This window comes from Perna viridis, chromosome 3 (assembly GCF_037379345.1).
Source record: "Perna viridis isolate PV_CMFRI_1.1 ecotype Kerala chromosome 3, ASM3737934v1, whole genome shotgun sequence".
In the NCBI taxonomy this organism is placed as follows: Eukaryota; Metazoa; Mollusca; class Bivalvia; order Mytilida; family Mytilidae; genus Perna; species Perna viridis.
The window spans coordinates 31,406,256-31,432,655 of record NC_142447.1 but is presented as its reverse complement, the minus strand read 5'-3'; the positions used below and the strand labels follow the sequence as shown (position 1 = coordinate 31,432,655).

General features: G+C 32.6%; 1 protein-coding gene and 1 long non-coding RNA gene across 6 annotated transcripts in view; one reads left to right on the top strand and one right to left on the bottom strand.

Moving 5' to 3' along the window:
• Positions 1 to 15,246: 15,246 nt before the first annotated feature.
• LOC148621862 (uncharacterized) lies at positions 15,247 to 18,883 on the bottom strand. Its single transcript, XM_088576649.1, has 2 exons — positions 18,521 to 18,883; positions 15,247 to 17,750 (listed from the first exon to the last, which is right to left on the bottom strand). Exons 1-2 carry the CDS (start codon positions 18,741 to 18,743, stop codon positions 16,228 to 16,230), a joined length of 1,746 nt encoding a protein of 581 aa, XP_088432775.1. The 5' UTR covers positions 18,744 to 18,883; the 3' UTR covers positions 15,247 to 16,227.
• Positions 17,659 to 26,400, top strand: part of LOC148621861 (uncharacterized) — a 28,264-nt gene continuing 19,522 nt past the window's right edge. Inside the window, exons 1-4 of one of the 5 annotated variants that reach the window (XR_015921247.1) lie at positions 17,659 to 17,773; positions 23,169 to 23,267; positions 23,921 to 24,031; positions 25,580 to 26,153. This is a non-coding gene — a long non-coding RNA (uncharacterized LOC148621861). Of the gene's footprint in view, positions 17,774 to 19,467; positions 19,703 to 22,286; positions 22,348 to 23,168; positions 23,268 to 23,920; positions 24,032 to 25,579; positions 26,154 to 26,400 lie in introns of those variants that run through there. The other 4 variants (XR_015921248.1, XR_015921245.1, XR_015921244.1 and 1 more) reach the window with 4 other exon arrangements.

Below are 26,400 nucleotides of genomic sequence, written 5' to 3'. Positions count from 1 at the left end.
TAAATATTGTGTTTGTTCTCCATTTTGCCCGACAAGCATTATTAGAAAATTAGAGTTATTGATCAAAATTAAATGGTACCTAATATAAAGAAGGTTAATAAATGTCAACGAATTTAGATCGCAAAATTCTTGAAATGATAGTAAATCAATGCTAAAATACAATACCAGTGTCTAATAATACCCATTGGTTAACGAAGATGTGACGTAATATCAGGGAAATGACGCACGATTTAAAGCTATTTTAGGAGTTGTAGAACCAGAATACTGCAATCATATTGGAAAGGCTACTTTGTTCTTTATAAACGTCTACAAGCTAATTGATAAAGATTTGGACACGGTATAAAATAGAACAAAATTACAAATCAATGAATTTGTATCCGACAGCAGCTTTATAATTCCTGCTTGGGATCAATATGCAAAAAAGTAGTCATTAGAGGGCAAACAAGAAAAGCATGTAATTGTAGAATGACGTTAAAGGAAGGTGTTAGCAGATTATGCCATAATCGTGTTATAATCCTCAGAGGTGTTTCATTTTTTGCTAATACAGCATGTTTTGTTCCATACCGTCGTTGCCGGATCAAATGCCTTCCGGCGATGAAGCACATCATTGATAACGTAGTTCTATTACAGATATCGCCATATACGATCAACTTTAAACCTTTAGATTAAGCGTAAAAGCATGCAGATAAATGTATGTCATGAAACTAATTTTAGACACCTTTGCTCGAAATTCAATACATTTTTTTATAATTGGAAGCTTTTACAAGGCATCAACATGAGAAAAACCACGATCCACAGGATAATGTTTATGTTTGAAATATCTAGTATAGCATCAATTCGACGTTTATGACATAGAAAAATGGAAATGCAATATAAATATGATGTAGCCTAAATATCTAGTGCAGTGCAAGCTAGCTATAATTCGTAACAAATTGCCAGATTTAAATGAAAATTTTAATATTTCATGTTTATCGGTGTTGGTATTTAGCTGGATTATGGCAAAAATTATCTAAATTCATACAAATTTAAAGAAATGTCATTTTTAAAGAAAATTAATGCTAGCTTGCACTGCATAATACATTTAGGAACAGGACTTATTTATATGAATTTCAGACTTCAAATCTGTTTTTGACAAATGTAGATTTATTCTATAATATGTTGTTAACAGTTTTGTTGTCATATTGTATAAAAGTCATAAAACATTTTTTTCCTTAGTTAGACATGTGTTTGTGTGTTAAACGCATATAAAGGTGCTTTCAGCAATGTTTCAACTAAATTTAATGTATTATTATAACTATGAATGAAAACATGTTATTAAGGAATGTCTAACATATTGACTTTAGCTGAACCTTAATTATATATCTCTGCAATACTGACTTTGTTATCTGTCATACAAAGGTCATAGATATTCATTAGTTCCATAAACTATTGCTATATTAAAATGTACATACCCTGGTATCTCGCTTTAAATCGGTTGCTTATACTGATCAGAATGTCCGCCCGTCCGTCCGTCCTTCCACTATGTTCTTTCCATTATCGTACGAATTCTCCCCTAATCCGTTTGATCGATGAGTTAACGCCCTGCCATTTCGATTTTTATGGAAACAAATTAAGGTTACCAATAACTCAAATGGATTTTATTAATGACCTGTAAGTTAGTATGCATGTCCTGCATGTAACCGCATTCGATGTTCTATTACAAGAACAACGAGTAAAGCGATGGAAGCTACAACAGGAGCAAGGAGTTCTAAAGGATCACAGAGTCAAGTGATTCTAAATTAAAAAAGAAGGAACAATTAGTCGAACGGTTCTAGCAAAACAGGAGTAAAGAGTCAAGTGGTGCTTTAACTACAACAAGTCGGGTGGTTCTAAAATATTTAGTCTAATTTTGATTGTTTCCATTGTAAATCAATTACCAGTTGAGTTTTATTGATTAAACAACTAATAAAATTGTAAAAGTCAAAGCTCTGTAAAGAATAGCAGTCATGTAGTCATCCATAATAGAAACACCTTAAATCACAGATTATTGATACTGTGGAAGAGTTATCATACAAATTTATCTTTTTTGAATGTCAAAGTAGCAACGAAAACAAACTAATAACCTTAACCCGAATAATATCAGTCGTGTACTTCCGCCGATCTACGATTGCTCCATTCGGGTGGAGAGAATCGGAGACGGATAGGGCTTGAATAATTCAAGTTGTAATAATTACTGTGATTCTGCTAACTAATTACCATAAAATCATCAATACCGACCATTCTTTATTGCAACATATAGATTCTGCTGATACTTGGCTTAATCTAAATCAAAACAGTACAATATTCCATTAAAAGTTATTTTCAGTTTATCAATTAAAACTGCGTCGGAGGCATTGTGTGATCGGAGAAAGAAGATAACCTACATTATAGTGTAGGAGTTAATTATTTCCAAGTCTTTTTTTGTTGTTGGAATAAGCTTCACATTAACCAAAGTTTGATAACAAAGGTTTATTGCATCCGCGTTTGATATTCACTGTACAAACTTTGTCTTTGTGTGACCTTCTACTGACATTGGCAATTAAACAATAAATATTCTGAGCAAAGTAAACATGAATTCAGTTGACATTATTGTACACATTAACTTACATGTTTCTTGTTGATAGGAGACAAGGATAAACAGATTGATTTCTTTATTTTTAGTTCGAGCATGAAATCTCCTGTTGTTTCGAATGGCCATTTCAGTTATCATCATAAGTTCCCGTTTGCGGCTTCAAACATCGGATTCAGTATCATTAAAGTTAGATATAGATGCAACAAATTGAATTTGTTTAACTTGAATGCGATTTCATTCGTGTGCTCAATGCAGTAAAACACACAAATAATTTTTACATATCTTGTAAACAGTGCCATGAAATGTTGGGTGTGACCATCCGTACTTGTTTAGAAAACCATCAGCCAATAATGTAAATTCTAAGTTAGTCGTGTTATTTCCTTTGCCTGCCTTGCGTGATCATCCTTCTGATCATAACATTAACAATAAAGTAGTAAGAACTGAATGAACATGTTTTTCTGCTACCAGAAATATTTTTTCCTTTCCCCTTTTAATTTCATTTAGTTCAATCACCAAAAATATCTCGATTTGTAGAAAAGGATCCCTTATTTAGAAAAATCCTGGCTTTTTATAGAAACAGAGTAAAACAATAACCAGGAACTGCATCAGAAAACACAATAAATGTTTATTTTAAGATAATGGATGTTTGCGTCGGAGGCTATGTGTCAACAGCATGATCACATTGACATCCAATTGTGTTGTTCATTATTTATTTAGCAGGACACTTTAAAGTAGAAAATAGTAACAAATTGATCCTTGGGAGAATACCAACATAACAGCACAAATATACCGGTCGATGGTGCTTACATTGCAATTCAGTGTCTTTAACAAGAACAAATTTTTCTGTTTTTAGAATAATGGTCACCACAATCGTCAATCTGGTCCACTTTAGTTAAAGGCGAGTTCTATTTTGGTACTTTTTAAACAAAAATGCACGGAACGTGAATATTTACAGAAGAATACGTGTAATTCTATATGATGGTAAACAAAGAGAACAGTTTCATATCATACACGAATCGAATTGGTCCGATGAATATCAAGAATATAGCATAAAGAATACAAATTTCAAAAAAAAAAAAAAAAAAAGAAAAAAAAAAAAACAACAAAATTTGATTTCAGCAGCCTACTGAGAGTGCACCAATGCACTAAATGGTAATACATGTAAGTTCTACTTTCTTTGTATCGAAATTTAACGAGAACGGATTTGGTGAAAATGTCAAAGAGAAAACAACCCCACCGGGATGAACAATGTCAGCTTAAGGCCACCCAATAAAGCATGTTATCATAAAATTTGCCTACAAAATGAACTAAGAGCCCATGATTTAATTTAACAAAAAACAAAAAACAAAAAAAAATTGTGTAATATATTTTGGATTGATGTGTACTTTCCGCATAAAGCGATAGTAGTCGGAAGCCAAAGATAATACATGTACATAATAGCCTCGAAATGATGACCAGTTGTATTACCTTGAATTTTCGGTTATGCCGCAATAAATATCTTTACATGAATCTGTAGCAATTTGACAAAAAAAAAACATAGTACCGTTTAAATAACATATTTTGTAGCTTTGATATATGTAAAAAATAGACTTCTGATTGATATTTTTCATATATCTGCGTTGAGAAATAGCCCTCGTCCCAAATCATATCTCGGGTTGAACGCAATAGTAATAGATCGAGTTTACAGTGTGTCGTCTTACTGATGTTTAAAAATAATTCAGCGTTGAACTTACACATAGTATTCCAAACAATTCGAAGTTTGTTTTTTTAAAGTACAATCCAAAGTAAATTGGTGCTACACAAAGCCTCTTTGTTCTCAGTTCTTTATTGCAAGCTGATTGTGTAAAAATCTATTAGGTGTCATGCATAAGTCATGAGAATGTAGCTAGCAATTATCACCAGAACGGTTCGATACGTCTCCAAGGTCTGCGTTGGTGGTAGTTTTTAACGGATTGATGAATATACATATAGAAAGAGCTTTCTGTGGCCAAACGTTTTATAGTTAAAGTACACATCACATTAAGCTTAAATAAGGTAAAGGAGTTTCAGTACTTAAAAAAAACATGAAATACTAAAACACATGCATATCCAAACTATAAAAGAAAAAATACCCAATGCGGTGTTGGTATAAGGCGATTAGTTTACATCTGCATGACAGTTCCTACGTAAGTGGTTGGAATACCATTCCTCCTAGGACTAACGTGCTGTGTCGGTAGCACCAAGTAAGAAAAAACTTGTCAGCCAGTCGTTGCTGGAGCATCAAAATACTTCTGAAAATATATGTAAAAAGGGAACGAAAGAACACATACTAATACGACTTAAAATTTATTGAAGTTAATACCACTTGTGAAATTCAATCAACTAGTACTAAATGAATATAATCTCCTGCTATTTTAGGCTATACAAGTATTACAATTATTCGTAATTCTTGCCGGTGTGCTGCTGTCCTCTCAAAATAAATCTAACAGCCTTTTGTAGTAGTGGCAATAAAAGCCTTCGAAAACTGATTATATTTTTTTCTGCAAAAGGTAAAAACAACGCCTGAGATAACGTTATTATTTTACATAAAATGGACCCTTAAAACAGACGGACAAAAGATAAACTGTACAAGAATATAGTTGAGACAGATTTTTTAATAAGATTTTCCCCATGTTTCATCCACAATCATAACAAAAATTCGATAATTGAAATGGTACCTTTTGATAAAAATGTCGACATTTTTAAAACGTTTCAAGAATCATCTCCGTCACCAAAACAATTCGATTGATATTCAGAAAATATGCTTTGGAATACGTATTAATAAATCATACATTAAAATTTTATCACCATTTCACAATATATCTTCCTCAAATATGACGTGAATAGCAATTTGATGTGCACACGTGGGAATTGTGGTCTAAAACGGTTTATAGAGACGTGACAAAGATTTTCGATCAATGTCTTTACGTCCGCCAGTCCGTCAAACTGTTGTATGATCAAGTTACAACTCATTCTAAACCACTTTATTGATTTTGTAGACATTTCTTTCTACTTGTAATGATATCTGAATGAAAGACTTTGATATTACCTTAGATTCATGGCAGGGATGCCCATTTTGTATCTGTAACCCCTCCTTTACCTCTTAATGAATTATTCAGTGGATGAATGTTAGGACATTGTCATTACCAGTAAGTTAAATGGATGGTAGTGCCGATGTTAGAAAATCAATAGGATTGTTTGCCTCAATATCCTCTTCAAACATTCTATTTTTTGTGACCCAAGTGGTTCAGCTGGTTAAATGTTGCAATCAAAGTAATGAAAATAGGCTACTAGCCGTAGGTATTCAACCTCGTTCTTTTTGGGGGGAGGTGGGATTAATGCAAAGAAAATGACAACCTTCTACTTAGTTATAGTTCAATTGCATGAACAATCTTAAGACGATGAAACAAATCGTCCTGAAAATCAAGTAATTAATACGCGATAATCAACGGGGAATAAAGATATTCATCGCATTCCAAAGATTGGTAGTGGTGAAAAATTATATTGAAATCAATATATTAAAAAGCAACAAGGTTTGCGCATGGAAAAAGTCACATTTTAATAACTATATATTGTGATGCGTCCTTGGGCAGCGGTAATGATATCGACTTTTATTAAATTGATATGACGTCTATAGTCGCATTGAATTTAAATAGAACCATGGATAAAACACGTGGTTATCTGGTGTGATAAATACTATTGTAACATACGTGGTATTTTTTTATGATTTAAATTGTTTTTAATTTAGCGCATTTCAAGCCGTCTTAACAGGCTTATAAATAAAAACGACACAAGCATGTATACAAATAAACGAAACATCCTATTCCAATGTATTTAATCCAATAATATAGAACTAAGCACACTTAAATGAATTGTTTCCTCTAATATGTACAATTTTTGAGACAAGGTCATCATTTCGATAGCACCGTTTCGAGAACAATGAACAGGGTCCAGTTTCATAAAAACAAAAGTCATAAAAAAATCTCAAATTGAGATCTTCCTCAAAGTTGTCCGCAACTCAAATTTCGACCAATCAGAGCACTTAAAATGGAAAAAAACTCGAGGATTTGAGTAAAATCTCAATTTGAGATTTTTTTGTGAAACCCTTGGCCCCAGGGAACTTTTCAAAATAATATTTTCGAAACGCCATATAACAACAAATGCTGATAAAGTCATATTTCTGTTAAAGACTATATGACTGATCAATGTCTTGTTAAAATATAGTCTTACAAATGAAATATATAGTGCATTGTCTGAAATGATAGACATAACGATTTACTTGTGGGTAACAAAAACTCGCGCTTCCGTTACTAGTTAGGATGTACTTCAAAGACTGAAGAAATTAAACCGCCACAGAATACAATCAGTTGACATTTCCCCATTCAATACACGGTTACATCGATAAAAAGACACTTAATCATCAACATATTAAAATTAATAACTAAATTTATTATCCGTTGTGATGAGTGAAAACGTATGCCTTCTATAACTTGTGTAATTTTCACAAGGATCCATTTATGTATAGTTTTAAAATACGTATCTAAGTGAACTATTATGTCAACAAACTGAGACAGTCTTGATTTGTCTTAAGACCATTTGTAAATCATGGTTGGGGTAGACTTTTGTTGTTATATCAATATGAGATACGATTAATCGTTATTTAATCTTCTCTTATAGACGTATGATATGGCGGATCAAAGTCTTCAATTTGAAATATATTATGTTGATCCTTTTAGGCAACAGGAATGTGTTATTATACTGATTGGGACAGTCTGAAATCACAAGTCGGCTATCTAGAACATGGCCACCAATAACTACAAGTCAGCGTCAAAAGAACGAACGAATGAAAAATTATAAACTGTAATTCAATGACACCATGTAATGCAATGACGACTGTCATAGCGATAACTAGTTTGGGATGCAATGCAGCGACTTCGAAGATGTAGTGCTAGTCTTCTAGTAAGCGATAATAACACTGTGGTACTGCTTTAGTATTAAGTAGCTGCCTTTATAAAAATCAGACAAGGGGTGATTCTTGCTTGTCTTATTCAGAAACAGTTACAGACCACTATACCAGTCTTAATTAGTTATTCACAGTTATTGCACTTTTGCAATACAATGTATATACCGGTAAATTGTGCGTAAAATTAGCAGTTTTCTTCATTTGGTTAACTTATGTGGGAGATGAATGTATGGTTTTCTCAAAAATACAGATATGATCATAGAAAGGACTATCGTTACATACAAGACAGTTTGGTTTTTTTTCTGCACCATGAATCACCTCTACTATAGAAAGAGACTGAATTTTACATGGATTGGTACGGAAATTGCAAGTTAACGGTGGCAGGGGTGTGTTAAGTTTAGTGCTTTACTGGAGTCTACGACAGTCTTCATATTTCTGAGATTATGAATTTTCCTGTAATATCTATACAAAGATTTCTTACTTTTGGCTGAAAAGAAAATCGCATGATAGTCACAAAAAAAAACGACAATTTGATCATCGTCAAGAAAGATAAATAAACGATTTTTGAATTACAGATGGATATATACAAACCGAAGTGTCCTTTGTTTTTTGTTCTGTTTGTGTGTGTGTGTGTGTGTGTGTGTGTGTGTGTGTGTTCAAAGGTCCAACAAAGAAAACTAATATGAAGCTAAGAGTACTTTTACAAGTCCGTAGACTAATCTCAATCTCTTCAAAGCTTTTCGGCATTTATATTTAGTTTCCTACATTCTCCGTTGCTAATCAAATCTTATTTAAAGCATTTTCTATTGTAGTGTTCAATTTACAAATATCACCCGCATAGGTGCAATAATGTTAAACTGATGTCCTTTCTAAAAACCTGCACTTATGAGTCTTTGTTTCTCTGTTCTGTTTTTTAACGCCTTAACGACACATGTCCCGTTGATAATACAAAATACGTTTAAATATGTTTGAGCATATAGAAAGACAAGTAAATATTTAAAACTTAAACTGCAAGTATGTCAAGTGTTCGTATTACAAGTAGTATCGCAAATCATCTGTTTGCACACAGGTCATTGAAATACATTAAAATACATTGACAGATGAATTACGGCAGCCGTTTAAGAACGTTTTCGGTGACATTGTATTTAACAACCAGTGCATCTCTTGCGTCACACACAACAGATATAGGACAAGCTTTTTATCTCGTAGTACGCGGGTGTCTACTATAAAAAATTCTCGGATTAAAAAGATTTTATTTGGTATTAATGTTATGCCATTCATCAAGTTTTATCTTTGTTACTAGTAAACATGAAAATGGGTGCACAAGTTCCTGAATTGTTGGAGATATAAACGTATAGAAATATCCACCACCTCTTCTATTTATTTTACTGCCTAATATTAACATGTATGCAGCCTGCCCTGTGTTATGAGTTTCTTCATCGTACATTGAAGGCCAAAGAATAGCCTTTGTTGTCTCTTTGACATGTACACCCTACCAATTCTCGTTATATGTATGGCATGTACATGCATCGCGTTTTCAATTCTTCATACGTTGTGTTAGGTCTCTGTGAAATCTGTGTCAGCAGAAAATAGATGGTACACTTCATGCCACATAATAGCATATAAGACACAACGTGTCGTGAGATATTGAAATATATAAGGCACAGGGCATGTACTAGAAGCACTTTTCTTGATTTAAACTAAAGATTATTTCAAAGCCAATCTACATGTATGTATATGCGTTTTGAAAAACATGACAAAATGGACATTACCTACCATTCAACAATAGGTACGTTTTAAGGCACATTGTGCACTTTAAGAACCAGTACTACATACATTCTTTGAGATGAAATACGTTCTCCTTGCGTAGCTATGCTATTTGTAAGGTCATCAATTATCTACAAAATCGATAGCTAGAGATCTTATAAAATTGTCATATTTAATCTTTTTGTTTGGTACACTTATGATAGATAGCTTTAATAATATTCCATTCACTTGACGTCAATGTGGTATAATCAATAGACAAAAACGGTTTTAATAATAAAGAAGTTGCTCCGTTACTGTCTGGAAAGACTTAGTAGAGATTTTTAACATTCGTCTTTTTCCATTGGAATCATTATTGCATGTCGTAGATTAAAGCTTTCTGGCGTTCACATATTCTGCTCCTTTTGATATTTTAAAACACGACCATCTGAGAAAAATGTCACTTTTAGACTTACATATTTACAGACAGCATACTTCGAAAATTGGTCTAGTGGAGGTAAATGTTTTGGAATTTACCTGGTGAGTCATTTTTTGTAGAGAACTCCAACTGACACTGACATAGGATGATGTCATATATACCATTACATCGTATCGAGATTTACATCACGTTGAGCCTTCATATCTGTAGGCGTCACCCAACAACCAAAACATTGAGAAAAACCGCATTTATCTATCATAACAATATATCTACTGTACGGGAATATTTAGCAACGCATGTGACGTTTGAGGTCACCATAAAGTAAATATAGCATTAGGAGATGTCGTTTCTGCACGTACAGTCTTAAAAAATTGTGTATGACGATATATACAAAGATTGTCCGATACTCCGTTCATATCCAGGTGACGCGTCTACATGCTTTTTGTTTTTGTTTTTCTTTTTACTGAGCTAATTTTTCTTAGTTTACAAATGAATTCACCAGTTAATATCCTTACATTAGGAATGTTGCTATACCAAAAAAACCTTAATTTATTCTGTTTGAGATCCTAATTCCAAAGAGATGATAGTTTTGTTGTGTTTTTTTAGTGCCAGACAAATCTTTAGTATTTAGATATTGCCTTAGATTGCAAGTTAATGCAGTTACAACATCTTATTTTCGCATGTTTTCTTCTTCCCTGCGTTACACACGTTCGTTCTTTTATCCAAAACAGAAGATCTGGCCTGTTTCATAACAGTGTGAGCGTTGAATTGTTTTTGATAAAATTAGCAGTTGCTGCTTGCCACCATAACCAGTTCATGGTAGTTGATAACATCATGTCGGACAGGACCACGAAGTGATGTCATCAGAGTTGTTACATACTTGTATGCAGTACGTCATTCGAACTCAGTCTGACCTGCCAATTGGCAATCTCTGCAACAAACTTAGTATATGATCACATATTCTAAAAATAGCATTTGGTAGCTATCCAAATTCTTTAATGGGATACTATCTACTATTACACAATATATGTTCATGACGTAACATATGAGTCTGGATACTAAAAATTTTATTTACAATTCATGAGGTACAACATCATCAGCAATAAAGTCGTGAGTCATGCATTCAGACGGTTGCGTAATGTCTAAGCATGAACTCCCATTGTTGGAAAATGCGTAATTTTATGAAAATGATGAAGGACGTCTATAGAGTATGTAAGAATTATTGTGATTCATCTAAAGTACGAGAAATAAAGCAGTTGTGAAAAGTTTCATGTAGGAACCTTGGTATTTGTCATTGCTTTAGTACGTTGAACTCAGTTGAATGTAGTGGGGTATTGCCGGGTTTCCTTGTGCTAATAACTAAATATTTTATACACTTTGAAGCCTAGATTAAAGAAGAGCTTGACTGATACAGATATTGATAGGACTTGGTTCAAAAATAGCAATTTTAATACTTTACTTTTCTGCTTACTAGACCAAAAATTAGAGGGAATTTGATCCTGCTTTGTTGGTGTAGTTTGAATACTAGTAAACGTATTCAAATTCTCCCAGTACTACCATGGTTATTTTTGCGTTATTTTAGTCACCTTCCCTTTATTGTTAAAAAACTAAAATTACGTTGTCACGCCGAACAGCTGTGTACAACATTAAATGGAGCTACGTCATAATTAAAATTTGAAAGATATAAGACTATCAGATTATCCAACATAGTTGTTTAATTGTCTGACACCGGTGCATGATGACATCACACTCCCCTTGACTTAGTATCAGAAGGTACGTCATCACTCGATCTAACCACAGTATAATGTGGGTGTCCACAAAATGCAATGTGTAAACCACAAAAATATCAATAAAGTTTAAAATATTTTATTGTTCGTTTATTTATAAAAAAAAATTAGCATAAATATTTGAAGTGAATCATCAATATTATATTAAAGTGCAAGCATGCCATTAAAATATTAAATATTTTGATTAAAGATTGACCGCGTAAAGTCAATTCTACAAAACACAAATTACTTCCTAATGCATGTGGTTTATCATCAGATACGATTAAGTAAATGACACAAATTAGTCCGCTCATTAAAGCACAACTCTCACCAACACAATATTGGTTCCAAATTTGTTTGTGTCCAAGATGTAATGTCTGAAATAGATAATGTGCCAAATATTCAATTACATAGACGCAACTTTAATTATTTTTTGGTGATGTTATTAGTACTCTTGGAATAAAAAAAAAACCTATAGCAGTTTTTTAGAGTATGAAAGATACATATAAGAAAATATTGAGTCCCGATATTGGATAGATTTTACAAGGCATTATTCTATGTTAATTTGTCACGATTTCGATTTGATAACGATGCGCCTCGGTATATGAGCTAGAATACAACTGCAATATAAAACAGACATTTACAAATCAGTCATGAAAATCTACAATAGTATGTAGTTGGTTCGATTAAAAAAGATAGATGGAAATATTCCTTATACCCCTCCCCGTAAAATATGATATTTGCTACATCTTGGGAAATTTTGGTCTACAGCAATTGCGTTTTTCGCATGAATGGCTTTCTTCTGATGGTTTGAAGATTATATAAAATTAGAAAATATCTTGAATGTATGGAACTTAATCACACTACACCTTGTGGGTATTTAAACGCGGAGTGTATTCTTAGAAATATTCATCGAGTAAGAAAAGCAAGAACATTCTAGAAAGCCGTGATGTCATCGAAGTGGTATCCATTACATACTAGTTGCTCTCGTTACGTCACCGCAAACAAAATTTATCTCGGACAGATCGAGTAGGTAGTGTACCACAGTGTTTTTGCTGATGCGATTAGTATATGCGGTTACACAAGTATTGTGTTATGATTAAACCATGCAAACGTGTAAACACTATCTGATTTAAAAGTACAACTTTTTGCAAGGAAGTATATGTTTTTGGTAGTTATAAAAACGGATGGCCAAGTGTAAATGTGTGCTTTTATCTCTATAATTTAAAACGCCTAACATCAATTGGAAAACTTACATACACTAAAACAGAAATAAATAAAAAAATAATTAGAAATGAAATAAATTGTAAATAAATAAATAATTCAAGAGTGAAAAAAAAACACTGTTTAAATGAGCGATATGGACTGTATACAGCCATGCGTATGATCGCTTCTTGTATCCGAGTGCTCTCAATGAACTTATTGCCATAAAATTTACCGGCACTCATGAAATTATCGAATATGTGCTGTGTTACCAAATACACTGGTGGGTAATTCATTTCATATTGCACAATGGGTCAAAGATTTTTGTTAAAACTGGGCTGATTAAAACAGAAGAATGTAAACAGATATCTTTTCATGCTTTATATAGATTTGATTTAATTATATTTCATAAAATCACGAAAAAAGACTTAGAGCAGTCTGTAATACCCTAATAAACGCACTCATCCCCGCGGCCGTGTGTAAAAAGTAGATACTTTTGCCAAAAACCAGTAAATATAAATATGTTAAAAAAAGAAAAAAAAAGATTTTTTTATTTCTCTATAGTCTCTTAAAAAATCGCAAGGATAACAATGTAAGCATAAAACAGCTGTAATAATATGTTTTCAAGAAGATAAAGGAGTTCCAGTCAGTAAACCGACTCGTACAAACAATTTATAAAACCATGCTAAACTAAATGAAAATCAAATGAAATTAAAAATCAAATTTTGTGATTGTTGGACGTTCTTTTAAATTGTAATCGTTCAAAATCCAAACAAATTACATTATTCATTGCTCTTTTCTCATGCGACTGCAATCATATTAGGGTCTACAAACAGTCCAAGACACAATAAAGGCATCGATTGCAGTTAGACAACAGATTACGTGTGTAAACACTATTGATATACTTGTGTATTGGAAGTATACGAGTGTAGCTTGTGCTGATTTTGTGTATTCCGATTAAAGTCTCTGTGTTCCTGTGAAGTTCTTGTCCCTTGATCTAACAATGTATATATATACAGCGTATATACGGATATTTCACCCCGGTTACGATCAGCTTGTTGTTTTTGGACTATTTTGAATTAAAAACATCAGTGATAGTAAATAAATGAACCAAAACCATTGGAGCGGGATGAAAACGATAGGACATGTCTGAGAAGTGAACCAGGACATCGATCCTTATCTCATATCATACAACCTTCACAAGTGCCATGTCTCGCTGAAAGGTGTGACAATTCTCTTTCAAGGAAATATATGCAAGGCAATTCTTAATCTTTTTTTTGTATTTTTCAAATTATGACTACTTCAATGATTTCTGTCCAATTATTTTAAATGTACTTCCTGATGAATTTATGCGATTCATTTTTAATTTCTTATAAAGCGAAAATATGAACATTCGGACTAGTTTTTTATCTCCATGAGTTCGACAATTTCAATAGTACTATTGTTTCTAAGAACACTGAAAGGTCGCTGCGCTGTCTGTAAATGTCAAGATTGAATGTGTAACCTCTTTTCTTCCAATATCTTAACTGCTATTTCTAAGAACGACTGTAAATTGCCTCGGAGTCTCTTAAGGTCTCAGTATCGTATTAATTTTCCCATAGACTTCTATAGTTAAGTGCATATTTTTAGGATTTAAAAAAAAAATATGTAAATTGATTCAATAAAACTTTCACTTATGTAGCATTTCTAAGGACATGTGAAAAAATAATTTCCGGCGAAGAAAATAGGGTGAGTTCACGAAGATCGGACAGAAAAGTAGTCTTGAACTATAAATAGCCATTTTCTCTACTTTCACGTTTTGCACTCATCAAACCAACCTATTCATCGGAACATTTTTATGTTACTATGTTAGATTTTCTTATAAAAAAGTTTTTCATCTTACAGTGTGTTTTTTGCTCTATTTTTTAAGTCATTGTTCATATCTTTTGACAAAACATTAGTTTGTAGAGAGGCAAAAAGAAAATGCACTATATTTTTATAGCATCAATGTTTTGAAGTACACCCGCTCAGAGATATGCAAAGCGACAATGGTACCTTAATGCCATGACCGTATGGTTAACCTCTTTTTCTTCAAACACTACTGTGAACTTTCGTTATGTAAATGAAAAGTTCATCAGTGCCAAATGTCTCGACATATTAAGTGTTTTAAGCATAGTTTGTCGACCTTTAACTTGTAACTATGAATATATAGAATACGTTTTTTAAACAGCAGTAATTGTATTTGTGTAATAATGTTTTTGCACAAAAAAAAAACAAAAAAAAACACACACACACAAAAAAAATCTGCAACTGCAAGAACTGAATATAAGCGATCATTACCAAATTGAGTTCCGGAAGTGTATATGGCGCTTTCTATCTGCTTGAACAGAATATTATACTACATGTGTATGGTGTTGGATATATTTGGAAGAATCGTTACAACAATTGTCAACTTCTGTCTGTGTATAATAAACCGTATTTTATGTGGTTTATAATTATTAACTATGTGCATATGGCTTTCTAATAGATTGAACAAGAACAAAGATTTTAATTTTTATATTACTTTTATTTCGCTCTAATATGCCATTCAGTGACATTATGCCATACTCTTTTTTAAATCTTTGCCAGCAAGAAGTAATAACAAGATGAAAAGACAACGATCATGAAAAATAGACTTGAAAATATAGAATTTAACATTTCAGCAATTCAACAACAATTTCAACAACTTTCATACAACAAAAACAAAAACTTAACACAACATCAAAATAATAAAAAAAAATGATCTCTTTCTTCTTACGCCATTTTCATTCTCAATAAAAATGAAAGGATATGAGGTAAAGGCAAGGTTTTCAATAAACGACAAGGTTATCTCCCTTGAAGCTTATTTGGTGAAGTTTGGTAAACGAAGGCACGGTAGTAAGTGGTGGGGTGGTCATAGAAGAAAACATTAAAAAAAAATAAAATCAGATCTTAAAATAGCACTATTAATCTCAAGACTTAAAGCAAAAGAATAACCAAGATGTTGAAATGGAAGTAGAGCACCAATAATAATAATAATGTAACAAATGACTTAGGATTTCATGGCCCTACTCGCTGTCAAATGAAATCTGCTGCCAAAACTAATTTAAAAATAAATCAAATAAGCTACTTGGAACTACAACATCACTGATGTAAGGTAAACAAATTCTCCTTTGATTTAATGTGTTTTCTTGTCACAATACATAAAGAAAAACAGTTAACAGAGGGGGAAATCATTGCTATATACATGATATAGTTAAAGCCACATCTATTAAAGCTTGAAGTTTAGGCAGAACATTGAAAAAAAGAACGACTAGGAGAATTCATTTCCTAACGCCACATCAGGCAGACACTAGCGATGCATCTACTTATTGAAGCACTACTGCTGTGTACATATCTACCAGTTTCCCTGATATATCTCTGGTAAGAAATTCACAATTATTAATAATTATAATAGTATTGAGCATGAAAAATGTAAAAACACGACAATGAAAAATATGGAAAATGTTTACAAATTTGTTGTAGTTACTATCGTCGGTAAGTTAATGGCACTAGGCCCGCTAGTGCACGACGGGAGATAGTCTGAGATAGCACCAGAAGTTGAGGGCAATGACACACTGGTCGATAATGTTTTAGCTTCCTTTTTCATTTTTTGTTTCAAATGTACTTTAGCATGTCTTTTCTTTTCGTCACTTCGTGCGAATTTCTTTCCACATACGTCACATGAGAACGGTTTTTCACCGGTGTGAGTTCGCACGTGCGTTGTTAGATGATCACTTCTGCTAAATGAGCGCATGCAGATTCGGCAATGAAATGGCTTTTGACCGGTGTGTATTCTGATATGTCGTGTAAGTTCATCACTTCGTGAAAAACGACGATCACAACCTTCTACTGGGCATGCGTATGGCCTTTCGTGAGGCGGTGTTTTGCTCGGTCTGTTCGGATACTTTCGTGGCTTGACCGGTAGAAGTTTTAGTGTACCGGCACCTTGTTGATAAGGTGTGTTCAGCACTGAAGGTAATGTTTGTTTTTGAACCACGCTTGATGTGCCGGGTAATGTAAAGTCCTGTGACACAGTAGTTGGATTAAAAAATTCTGGTGACAAATCAGGCTCAGTTTTGATTAGAGGAAACTGTGCCTGCTGTTGAAAATTAGCTTCAGAGACTTGAGGGTTCAAGGCAGTGAAGTTTGGTAATTGATTCTGATCTTGTTCAACTGTCCATTTGAAGTCACTAGTTAAACTTATATCCTTTGTAGAATAATCTTCTGAGAATTGTATAACAGTTTGTGGTACTGATACCGACATTGCAGCTGTTGTGCTTGGATTGAAGCTCATTGCCATAGAGTGTGCGCCCTGTTGTTGTGAACAGGAACTAAACGTTGGTGGCTGTTTTATCGGCTGCATTTCATACGATGGTGGGCGCGAGTACGGCGGAGGTGGGCTCGTGTAACTCATTGTATCTTGAAGCATTTGCATCTGTTCACAGACAGGTATGTTTGGTTCTGGAGAGCATGGAGTTGACTGAGTGGAGCTAACAGGCGAAGCAAACCCAGCGGAATATGTATCACTAGCATCACGAACCCCCATCTCTGGAGGTGGAGAACCAGCGACTGACTGTTGTGAAGAACTTGATGGAGCTGGACTAAATCTAGGCTGTTGTTGTTGCTGCTGCTGTTGAATATACTGTGATAGCTCGGCAATGTCACCAAGGTATTCTTGTTGTGATGGGACCTGTGGTACAGTAGTTGATATTTGAGCCTGCGCCTGAGCAGCTTGTGTCAAGATGCTTAGCAGAGGAGAAAGTGGAGCAAATATAGGCTGAGAACTTGTTGGTGGTAGAAGGTGTTCCGAGCTTGAAGATGCAGGTGCGACAGATGAAGTCACAAGTGTGCCTTTGTATTCGATTCTGTGTGTGAATTGCTGTTGTTGCTCTTCCTGTTGTTGCGTTTGTGCTTGTTGTAGTTGTTCAAGTCCAGCTTTATCTTTACTTGCTTCTTCTGGCTTGTCAGGGAATGTGTTTTTTACACTTGCTGTAAAAAGGAAAAAAGATATGGTAAGTTATGTACATTTTAAATATTAAATCATGTTCGTGATATTTTGTTTCGTATTTTATTAATACCTACATTTCTTATGTTTGAGCATGAAATTTAGACTAAATTCATATTGGCAACTTTTTTCTGACATACTATTCAATTTTCAGTTTTATATTTCTGTATATGAAAATCTTCTCATAATGACAGTTATCTGTCTCTGGCTCTACTTCAGAAAAGCGGGCGTGCGTCATCACCCCGACTAATGACGCAAAAGACAACTTTTCTATAAATAGCTACTCCAATATTCATAAGCTCCGCCTATTATGGAGTATTTCATGTGGGCGATTTCAAGAAGTGGGTGTCTAAACATAAACAGAACTCCATGTGTTTCTTACTATGATTTGTAAAATCACATGTTTTACTATAATAATAGTTTTTAGAATTTAAGAAATCGTAAAAAATGACTTAAATATGGTCGCGCCTTAATATTAGGTAGAGACTGCTGTCTGCGCAAAATCAAACCGATGACGCACGAAGGATTTCATTCATAATCGACATTCTTCCCTACATTCCAAGTCTTATTTGACAATTTTATGAAAAAAACCCAAGAATATTTCTCCTTATATTGTATATTGTTAACTTTATAATATTTCTATACAAGTTATATAATTGAACTTTCATGCTGTCTGCAAAGCAACTTAATATTCATTCTGTTATGGAGCAGCAAGATAAACGACCACCAAATTAATGAATGAAAAATGACCTACCAGTAGCAGTAATGGGAACTGATTCCCAAGGATCTCCGCAACTAAAGAAAGTAACATCCTGATTACTAGTGACAGGAGTATTAAGATTATCATCCACTGACATAGAAGGCAATCTACCTCCACCAACTCCTTGTGTATTGTCAATATCAAAACACAACTGAGCAATGTTCACTTGGTCAGCTAAAGCGACCTGAGACAACGTATCTAATCCGTCCATAATCATGTTTATAAACACAAGTTATGAATCACAAGTATTATATAATGTTGTTCTATAGTAAATTTCATAAGTCAAGATTTTAACGTCTACATTCGATCACCAGCTCAAAACTATGAATGAACAAAATCTGTCGTACAAGTATTTATGAATGAACGAATAATTGCAGGCTTACTCCAAATAAGGAAACCTCATTAATATTCTGTCCAATGGGAATCGTTATAGTAGGGTAGCTTAGCAACATCTCCTAGCAACCTACTCGCGTCACCATTGACGTCAATCATAAATAATTGATAACCGTTACTACTATGATTTACTATGAAAAATCTAGGTCAACCGAATAAAAGCCATTTTTCGTAAAATTTTAGCAAAAATGGAAGGTTTGCTATAACAAACATATTGTTTGCAGCTATCCTACCAAAATTCAAATCATATCATTATTTCGTTTTTGAGAAAACCTACATAGTACGTTTTTACACATGAGTAAATTATTCTCGTAAAATTGACCTTTGATCTTCCGATTGGCATATTTCCTTATATGGAACACAAGGTCGAATTCCGATTGCTGACGTCAAACTCGGAAAGGAAATAATATGCCCATATTAGGAGAATGTGTCCGTTTTTTTTCGTTAATTTTCGTAAAACCGGATTAGTAGTAACCAAAAATAGAAGTTTCCGTCATACGAGTTTTTACGAAATATAGCGAATGACAGAAAATAGTTAGTGACGTCAAAGCACTTGTTCCCGAGTGAAGCAAAGTAAGGAGATGGCGACAGGAATGAAATTAACCTTAATCCAATCAAAAATCTATTTTTATCCTAGAATGGTTAGATCAATGACTCAAAATGTCTAGTGGTTTGATCAGCGCTGTAAAACAACAGTCTAAAGATAGTTTTGGAAGATATTTATAGCACTGATGGGGAAAATGGCGGTTTAGACAGCGATTCCAGCAGACTACAGGGATCAAGGTGGATTCATTGTGGGCAACATGTTATGTTTTGTTCGAAAACACCGAGAAATCGCAGAAAGCTATAGAGTTTAAAAATATATACATGTATAACCAAGTAGTCTATTGTTTTAAAATAAATATCTATTAACACTTGCAAATGAATGTTTACAATTTTTTAATACTTTTTTTTTTTTTTACAAAAGACAGTCATTGTCATACTGGAACCTGAGTTATGTCAGCTTTTTAGGGCATGGGAACTGTCAGTGTTTAACGTGTTAACAATCGATAAATCTGATCAATCTTCCCTCGGATCATTTACGTTTATTAAACAGATAAAAATAAATTAATAAAAAAAACACAACTTAACAGTAGTGAATATTAAAATGAAGTGTGTGAAAATTAATGGATGACCCTTGAAATACATATTATTGAGGGAGGACCAATATTAGTTGGGTGAGATGTACATCAACACTAAATATTCTAGTCACAATATTTTTGGAATTTTAAAGATGAATCCATTAGTGGCATTACACACATGTAGTAATTGAGTGCAGACCTAAAATTGGTTAAGGAACTAAGGCAAATTTTCAAAAGATAAACAGATGTTGAGGTCTCACCTTCCTAATTAAAAAAAAGCCTTGTGTAATCTTTTAAGTAGCTGTCTTTGTAAGAATCATGCAAAATCTAAAAAATGTGATGCATCCCAAAAAAGGCTATGTATTTTTATTTTTGTAATTAAGTTGTTTTATGGGTCTATACTTTGAAATGTGTAATTCTTCATTCAAATCTGCCTGCTCTTAGCAGATAATCAACAGTGAAAATACAATAGATTCTGTTAATTGTATTTGAGTGTCATTTACAGAGTTATCTCCCTTAATTTTGAAATCTGCAGTGCATTCTATATGATTTTTATCTCCTAAGAACATGGGTTATAGGAAAAAAAAAAGAATATTAATTTCTGTTTACTATGACAAATTAAACAAAATATCAAAAATAAAAATATGTAGGCTTTTTACCCATGAATCACATTTTGCATGATTCTTAGCTGGAGTGCTACTTAACTCCAGACATTTTTCTGTGTATTTATTTACCATTTCAGATTTTCCTTTTCTGGACATGCTTGATTAAGCATCACCTATAAAACAACTCTTGGGTAGATTTCACACAAGAGTAGTTTACATTTTGAATATCTGTACACCTTTATTACATTGTACATATGTATTTTTTATTTTATTTCAAAAATACAAATTAACTTTATATTAATTGATGTACACTAACTAGAATTTAAAGCTAAGTTTTAATTTCTTCATAACATGAATATGTAGGTCACAACTAATACTTCAACCTTGACATTTTTATTTACTTCTTGTCCACAGCATATAATTAAATCATGGTCAAGTGTTGTATTATAAGGGTATATGTATTTATAGAAGTATATATACTAAGATATCCACTTACATGACATGAGAGGTCAAATTTCATGTTAGGTACATGTACACTTACCAGATATTATAAATGATATAATAATAAGATGCTAAAACCAAAGTTATCCTTATTGATTTCTTACGTTTTTTTCCTTTATTTTAACTAGTATTTTCATCATTGTGACTTGTGTTTCATTATTTTACTTGGGGGGAGGGGGAGGGGGGATAAATGACATCAGTGGTGATATTTAAGATAAGGAATAACCACACTATATGATATTATAGGCCCTGTGTTATTGATTTACTTGCTACGTGGTAGAAAACAAATGAAATCATGCTAATTCAATACTCAGTTTAAAAAAACAAATGTGTATTATTTTTTTTTTTTAAAAAAGCTTTACATTAAAAGGAAAATACCAGTCTCCCTCTTCTAGTAATTGTTAGTGAAATAATCAGTGCTCAACTGAGCCTTGGACAAAAGTGTTTTCACATGTTTATAAGATCGTCTCATTTACATTGAGCTTATAAAGTGATTGTTATGGTCAATTGCACACATGTGTAACATCGATCCAATAGTATCCTGTGGGAAATACTTTCCACTATAAAAAAATTTAATCGAGGGATATTTTATAATAGTTGAACGTTTTCCATGGTTATCAAATTTTTTCCATACTCAACATTATGATGATCAGACATATACAAGTATTTGAAAGGGTTTTCTTTTTGGGGTACTTTAAAGAAGGTAGGGCTTGCTTTTGTTGTGGGGTAAAAAGAGTTCACAGTGTTACATGTAGGTGATAACAATTCAGATAGTTTTTAATGTGATATGTTATCCAGGATGTTTTCAGATAATAACATCTATCCTGGATATTATTTCATGTGATGTTTTACGCTTAGTTTTTGTTTCACCGAGGATATTATTTCATTGATAAATATTATCCTGGAAATTGTTTACTTCCAGGCACATTTTATATATTAAAGAAAATATATTATTTTCATTATATTATTTGAAAATGAAATTTTATCCAGGAAAACTTTCAATAACAAAAATTAATCAAATTATTGAAAACACTTTTCCATGTTTATTAATTATGAATACTGTTCACTCTAAGTGAACTTTATTCACGATATAATCAAATTGTATGAGATAATATCCTGTGTGCAATTTGGAATACCTTTAGATTTTTCATAATAAGTAATAGTAAATATCATTATTCAAGAAGTGGAAACAATATAATAGGTGTGGAAACTTTTTCATAGTGAAATGATATCCTCTTGAAAAAAATGTGAAATAATTTCCACAGGATAAGATTTCATTTGGATAGTATTATGTCTTCCACATATCTCTTAAGTACTTCAGACAAAATGTGTGTAAGGTGTGGCAAATGTTAAAAATAACAGAGATTTTGTTGTAGTAAACAAGTATTTATACCGCATTTTCTCCAACAATAACCAACGAAGTGTTTGTAAAGTTTGCTTTTTTAAGATATTGGTAGGACAAAGTTAGTTGAAATGCACAATGGAAAAAAGATGGGAAAAATTTTTGCACTTTTTCACCTTCATAAGCAGTAAAAAGATGCTTCAGGATAAATTTAAACAGCTTTTCAGTTGTTTTCTAGAAGTGTTGAATTTATTTTAGGCAAGAAAGACCAGATTGAAAAGTACATTGTGCCACCCATTGCCTGATTCTTATACAGAATGATACATAAATTGTTAGAGTACTGGTAATCAGGCCTAAATTCATAAGGGGAGATGGGCAAACCCAGCTTATATCCCTCCCCTCCATAAAGTTGGAAACCTTTTTTGCATAGAATCTTAAAATTTAATAAATACCACACAAAAACTTTCTAGTCTCACTTTGCTCGGCCTTTGATTTTAACTTTATTTTATGCCCCCCCAACCTAGATTCTTGGATCCTCCTATTTTAGTGATGTAGACAGCTGTTTTAAATTTTGATTTTAGTAGACACACTACAGTTTAGATAATAACATGTAAATATCCCATACTTGTGGTTAATAATGTTGTCTATATTGGCTTATATTTGTTTGTTTTGTATTATAGGTGATCGTTGTGTTGACCTAGATAAGAGATTGGACAGTTCCTTGTTGTTACACGTTTTCACCTGGTCTAACCTCTGGACATATTATCTTGTCAGTACAGGTAGACATGTGTATTCTTTAGGACATGAGATTTTTCATGTTTTTCCTGTCCAAGTTTAATTTGCAGGGGCATCAGAAATTACCATTTAACAATCAACTTTCTGTCATGTATACAAATAGTGGCAGGTCCAATTCAGAACCCTTAAAATCCCTTTCATGTTGGAACATTTTGTACAAAATGAGGAAAAAAATGAGCCAATTATAGCATGAAACCTCCCTTTTCCTAACTTTAAAAATATATTTGGTTGGTAGATATACCCATCTTACCCGAAAGATCATTTATTCAAAATTTGTTAAAACTGCTTGTTCTGTTTTTTTAACACTTTGATGTTAATAACATAATTTATAACTTTGAATTGTAGAAATTACTTTTTTTTAAACAGTTGTTGGGAAAAAAATTCGGGTCTATAGGTGTATATAATTGGCTTTGCAGGATCTGACAGTTTTGTGCAGCCCAAATTTCTTAACAAAAGAAGTTAGAATCTGATTTCTTAGATAATTTATTTGAGAAAATACATGTTTTAATGTTGACTTTGATTTTGATGCAAAAGAAGTTTTGCAGGTAACTTATGCATTGCTGCAAACAACTTATTCGCAATATTCAAGGTTAAATTCATCCTCTTTAATTTCTAGGATTTCATTGATAATTTTCAGCCTACATAGGAGTGCCTGAAACCAACGCATAGTACTTTTAACAGTTTAACAGTTTCTCAAGACCTCCTGAGTGATGACGATAATTTATCACAGCTTTTCCTGGTGGACAAGGTAATCAGCTGAACAAAATTTTGTAATATTGCAAGTATGCAAACCAGAGATTTCCTTTGTGTTGATAAAGTATCTTTCCCGTCTTCACACTTTGCATCAAATAATGTAAATTTTCTAGGAAAATAATTATAATTCAGTACATGTTATTATAATGATGGTGCTTTAATGAATTGAAGGAATTACTGGTCAGTCAGCTTAAAATTTTAAAGATATGTCTGATAAATACTTATGATACCAAGTCAGGGCCATTGGTATTGCAGTGTTTCCAGTTTTCTGGTTCTTGCCTTGATATTGCCATTTTTTATACTGACTTAACCTTTTTACTATTCCCTTGACTATTGCCTAGAATTTATTAGTTTGGAAATTTTGTCATTGCCCTTCATTTAAAGATACTATAAAGAATTTCTTTTTGTTTTTGGCTAGTTTTGCATTGAGTTAGTATGTTTTCGGTGGGAGATTCCAGAAAAATCATGAAAAATCTGATAATCTCCTGCTTGCATGCCGGTGTCATAGTAGGAGATTTCTCCCCTTTTATTTGAATTTCATATTAAAATCCTAATCAATTACTTAAATTCTTGTCAAAACATATCACAAAAACAAAAACTGGGCAAATCTCCCGCAGTTAGAAAAAATTTTAGTGGGAGATCTGCTTTCGAAGTTAACACTTACGATTGTACTATTGGTCAAATCTAAGACCTGATTAGAATTACTAGGAGCAAACTCACAAATAGAAAACTCAGAATATTTTCTCTATCAAATATCCAACAATATTTACCTTCCTTCATGCATATCTTAATATGATTATCCTTTCAATAAAGTTCATAGATTTTGGATTTGCTCTTAATTAGAATGTTATGTAGTCAGCCATTTTGCTACACTAAAAAATAACCTCGGATACAGAGAGAAAGTATTTTAAACATAAAATCTCAAGGTATTAGTGATAAAATATTGATAGACTTTATTCTGAGAGGATAAAACAGTTAGTTTACAAGAACATAAACATAGGTTAGGCAGAATAAAAAAAAAAGATGTATGTTTCCTATTATTTTCAGCTAAAATAATATAGGCCTAAGTTTTCTTTTGTCATTTTGCAATTAGTACTGTTAATTAAGTCAGTATTTCTCCCATGGACACCATGTAAAAAAATAGTAAAATGAAAGAAATCCCTACCAACCTACCCTATCTTTTTCAAAGGTGTAATAGGAAACACGCATTATGTTTTTGGCCTTATAAACTGAAATTGTGAATGTGTACTCCCTTCTTTAAACATTGCCCAGATCTATATCCAGTAGGTTAGCCATTTCCTTTTAACAGGTATCTTAAATACTTATATGAAACTTCAAATGGTGATTAATGAAACTTTAGTTCAAGATGGAAGATTAATTTCATTATATGCATGGATTTGACATGTTGGTTAATATAACTTACTTTTTAACACAAGATACTGGGGATAAACTCAGCTTTCTTCAGACTTTTTTATTGATATTTTACATGACTTAGTTTTTACATCTGACGTGGTTAGTTGAGAATCAATTTATGTATTTACAGAATACTATACATACTCAAGAGTCCAATTATCAAGGTAAATTAATCTATTGCATGAGGAGTATTTGTTGGTGCAGATTACAAGACTGACAAGTTCCAACTAGGAAACTTTCGGTTTTGATCTTTAGTTAGTTATAATTTTACTTGTGTTTATATGTACATAAGATTTAGTTGAAAATGGACTGCTTTTTCTGTGATTAAAAAAATGCTGTTTTGAACATCGACTAGGTGACTAGTCCATAATCTGGGATTTTTAATTTTTTTTATATCTAGGACAAGGGAAATAGGTTTTGCACTGAAATGGAAATTACAAGTTATTTGCAATTATAATGAAGTACTTGAATTAAGAAATAATTTTTTATGTTTTCTTTTATACTTGATAAACATTCATTGCTCAATGCATGATTTATTTGATGTTAATATCCAGAGAAGTTGTTGATCCAATGGTTAAGTACCATTTGGAAAAACTTATTTTGATTCCTAACACAACATTGGTAATTTGTTTTTTGCAATTCATTATGTCTAAATATAAATGTAATTTGCTTAGTAATGTATAGAGTAAAATCATTTTACCTAGTGTGTTAGTTTATTTCATGGATTAATGATCAAAAATGTACACCTCAGTGATAAGCATAATTGACTTTTTCTTTGATCTGAAAACTTTCCACTGTACACCTTGCTAAGACATGAAAAAATGCAAAATTGCTGTATTTTCTTGCAAATGAATTTTGTCTTTTAAAAAAAACAACTAGAAATTATAAAATGAAGATATTGAGAAAGCATGGAATTACACAGAGCTAAAAAAGAATTGGTTCCCATTAATC

Bases quoted from the DNA above. Each gene is read 5' to 3' on its own strand.
- LOC148621862 (XM_088576649.1), bottom strand. From the start codon at position 18,743: ATGATTATGGACGGATTAGATACGTTGTCTCAGGTCGCTTTAGCTGAC. The intron at 17,751-18,520 runs GTAGGTCATTTT...TCCTTTTTACAG, and splicing joins AGTTCCCATTACTGCTACTG to CAAGTGTAAAAAACACATTC.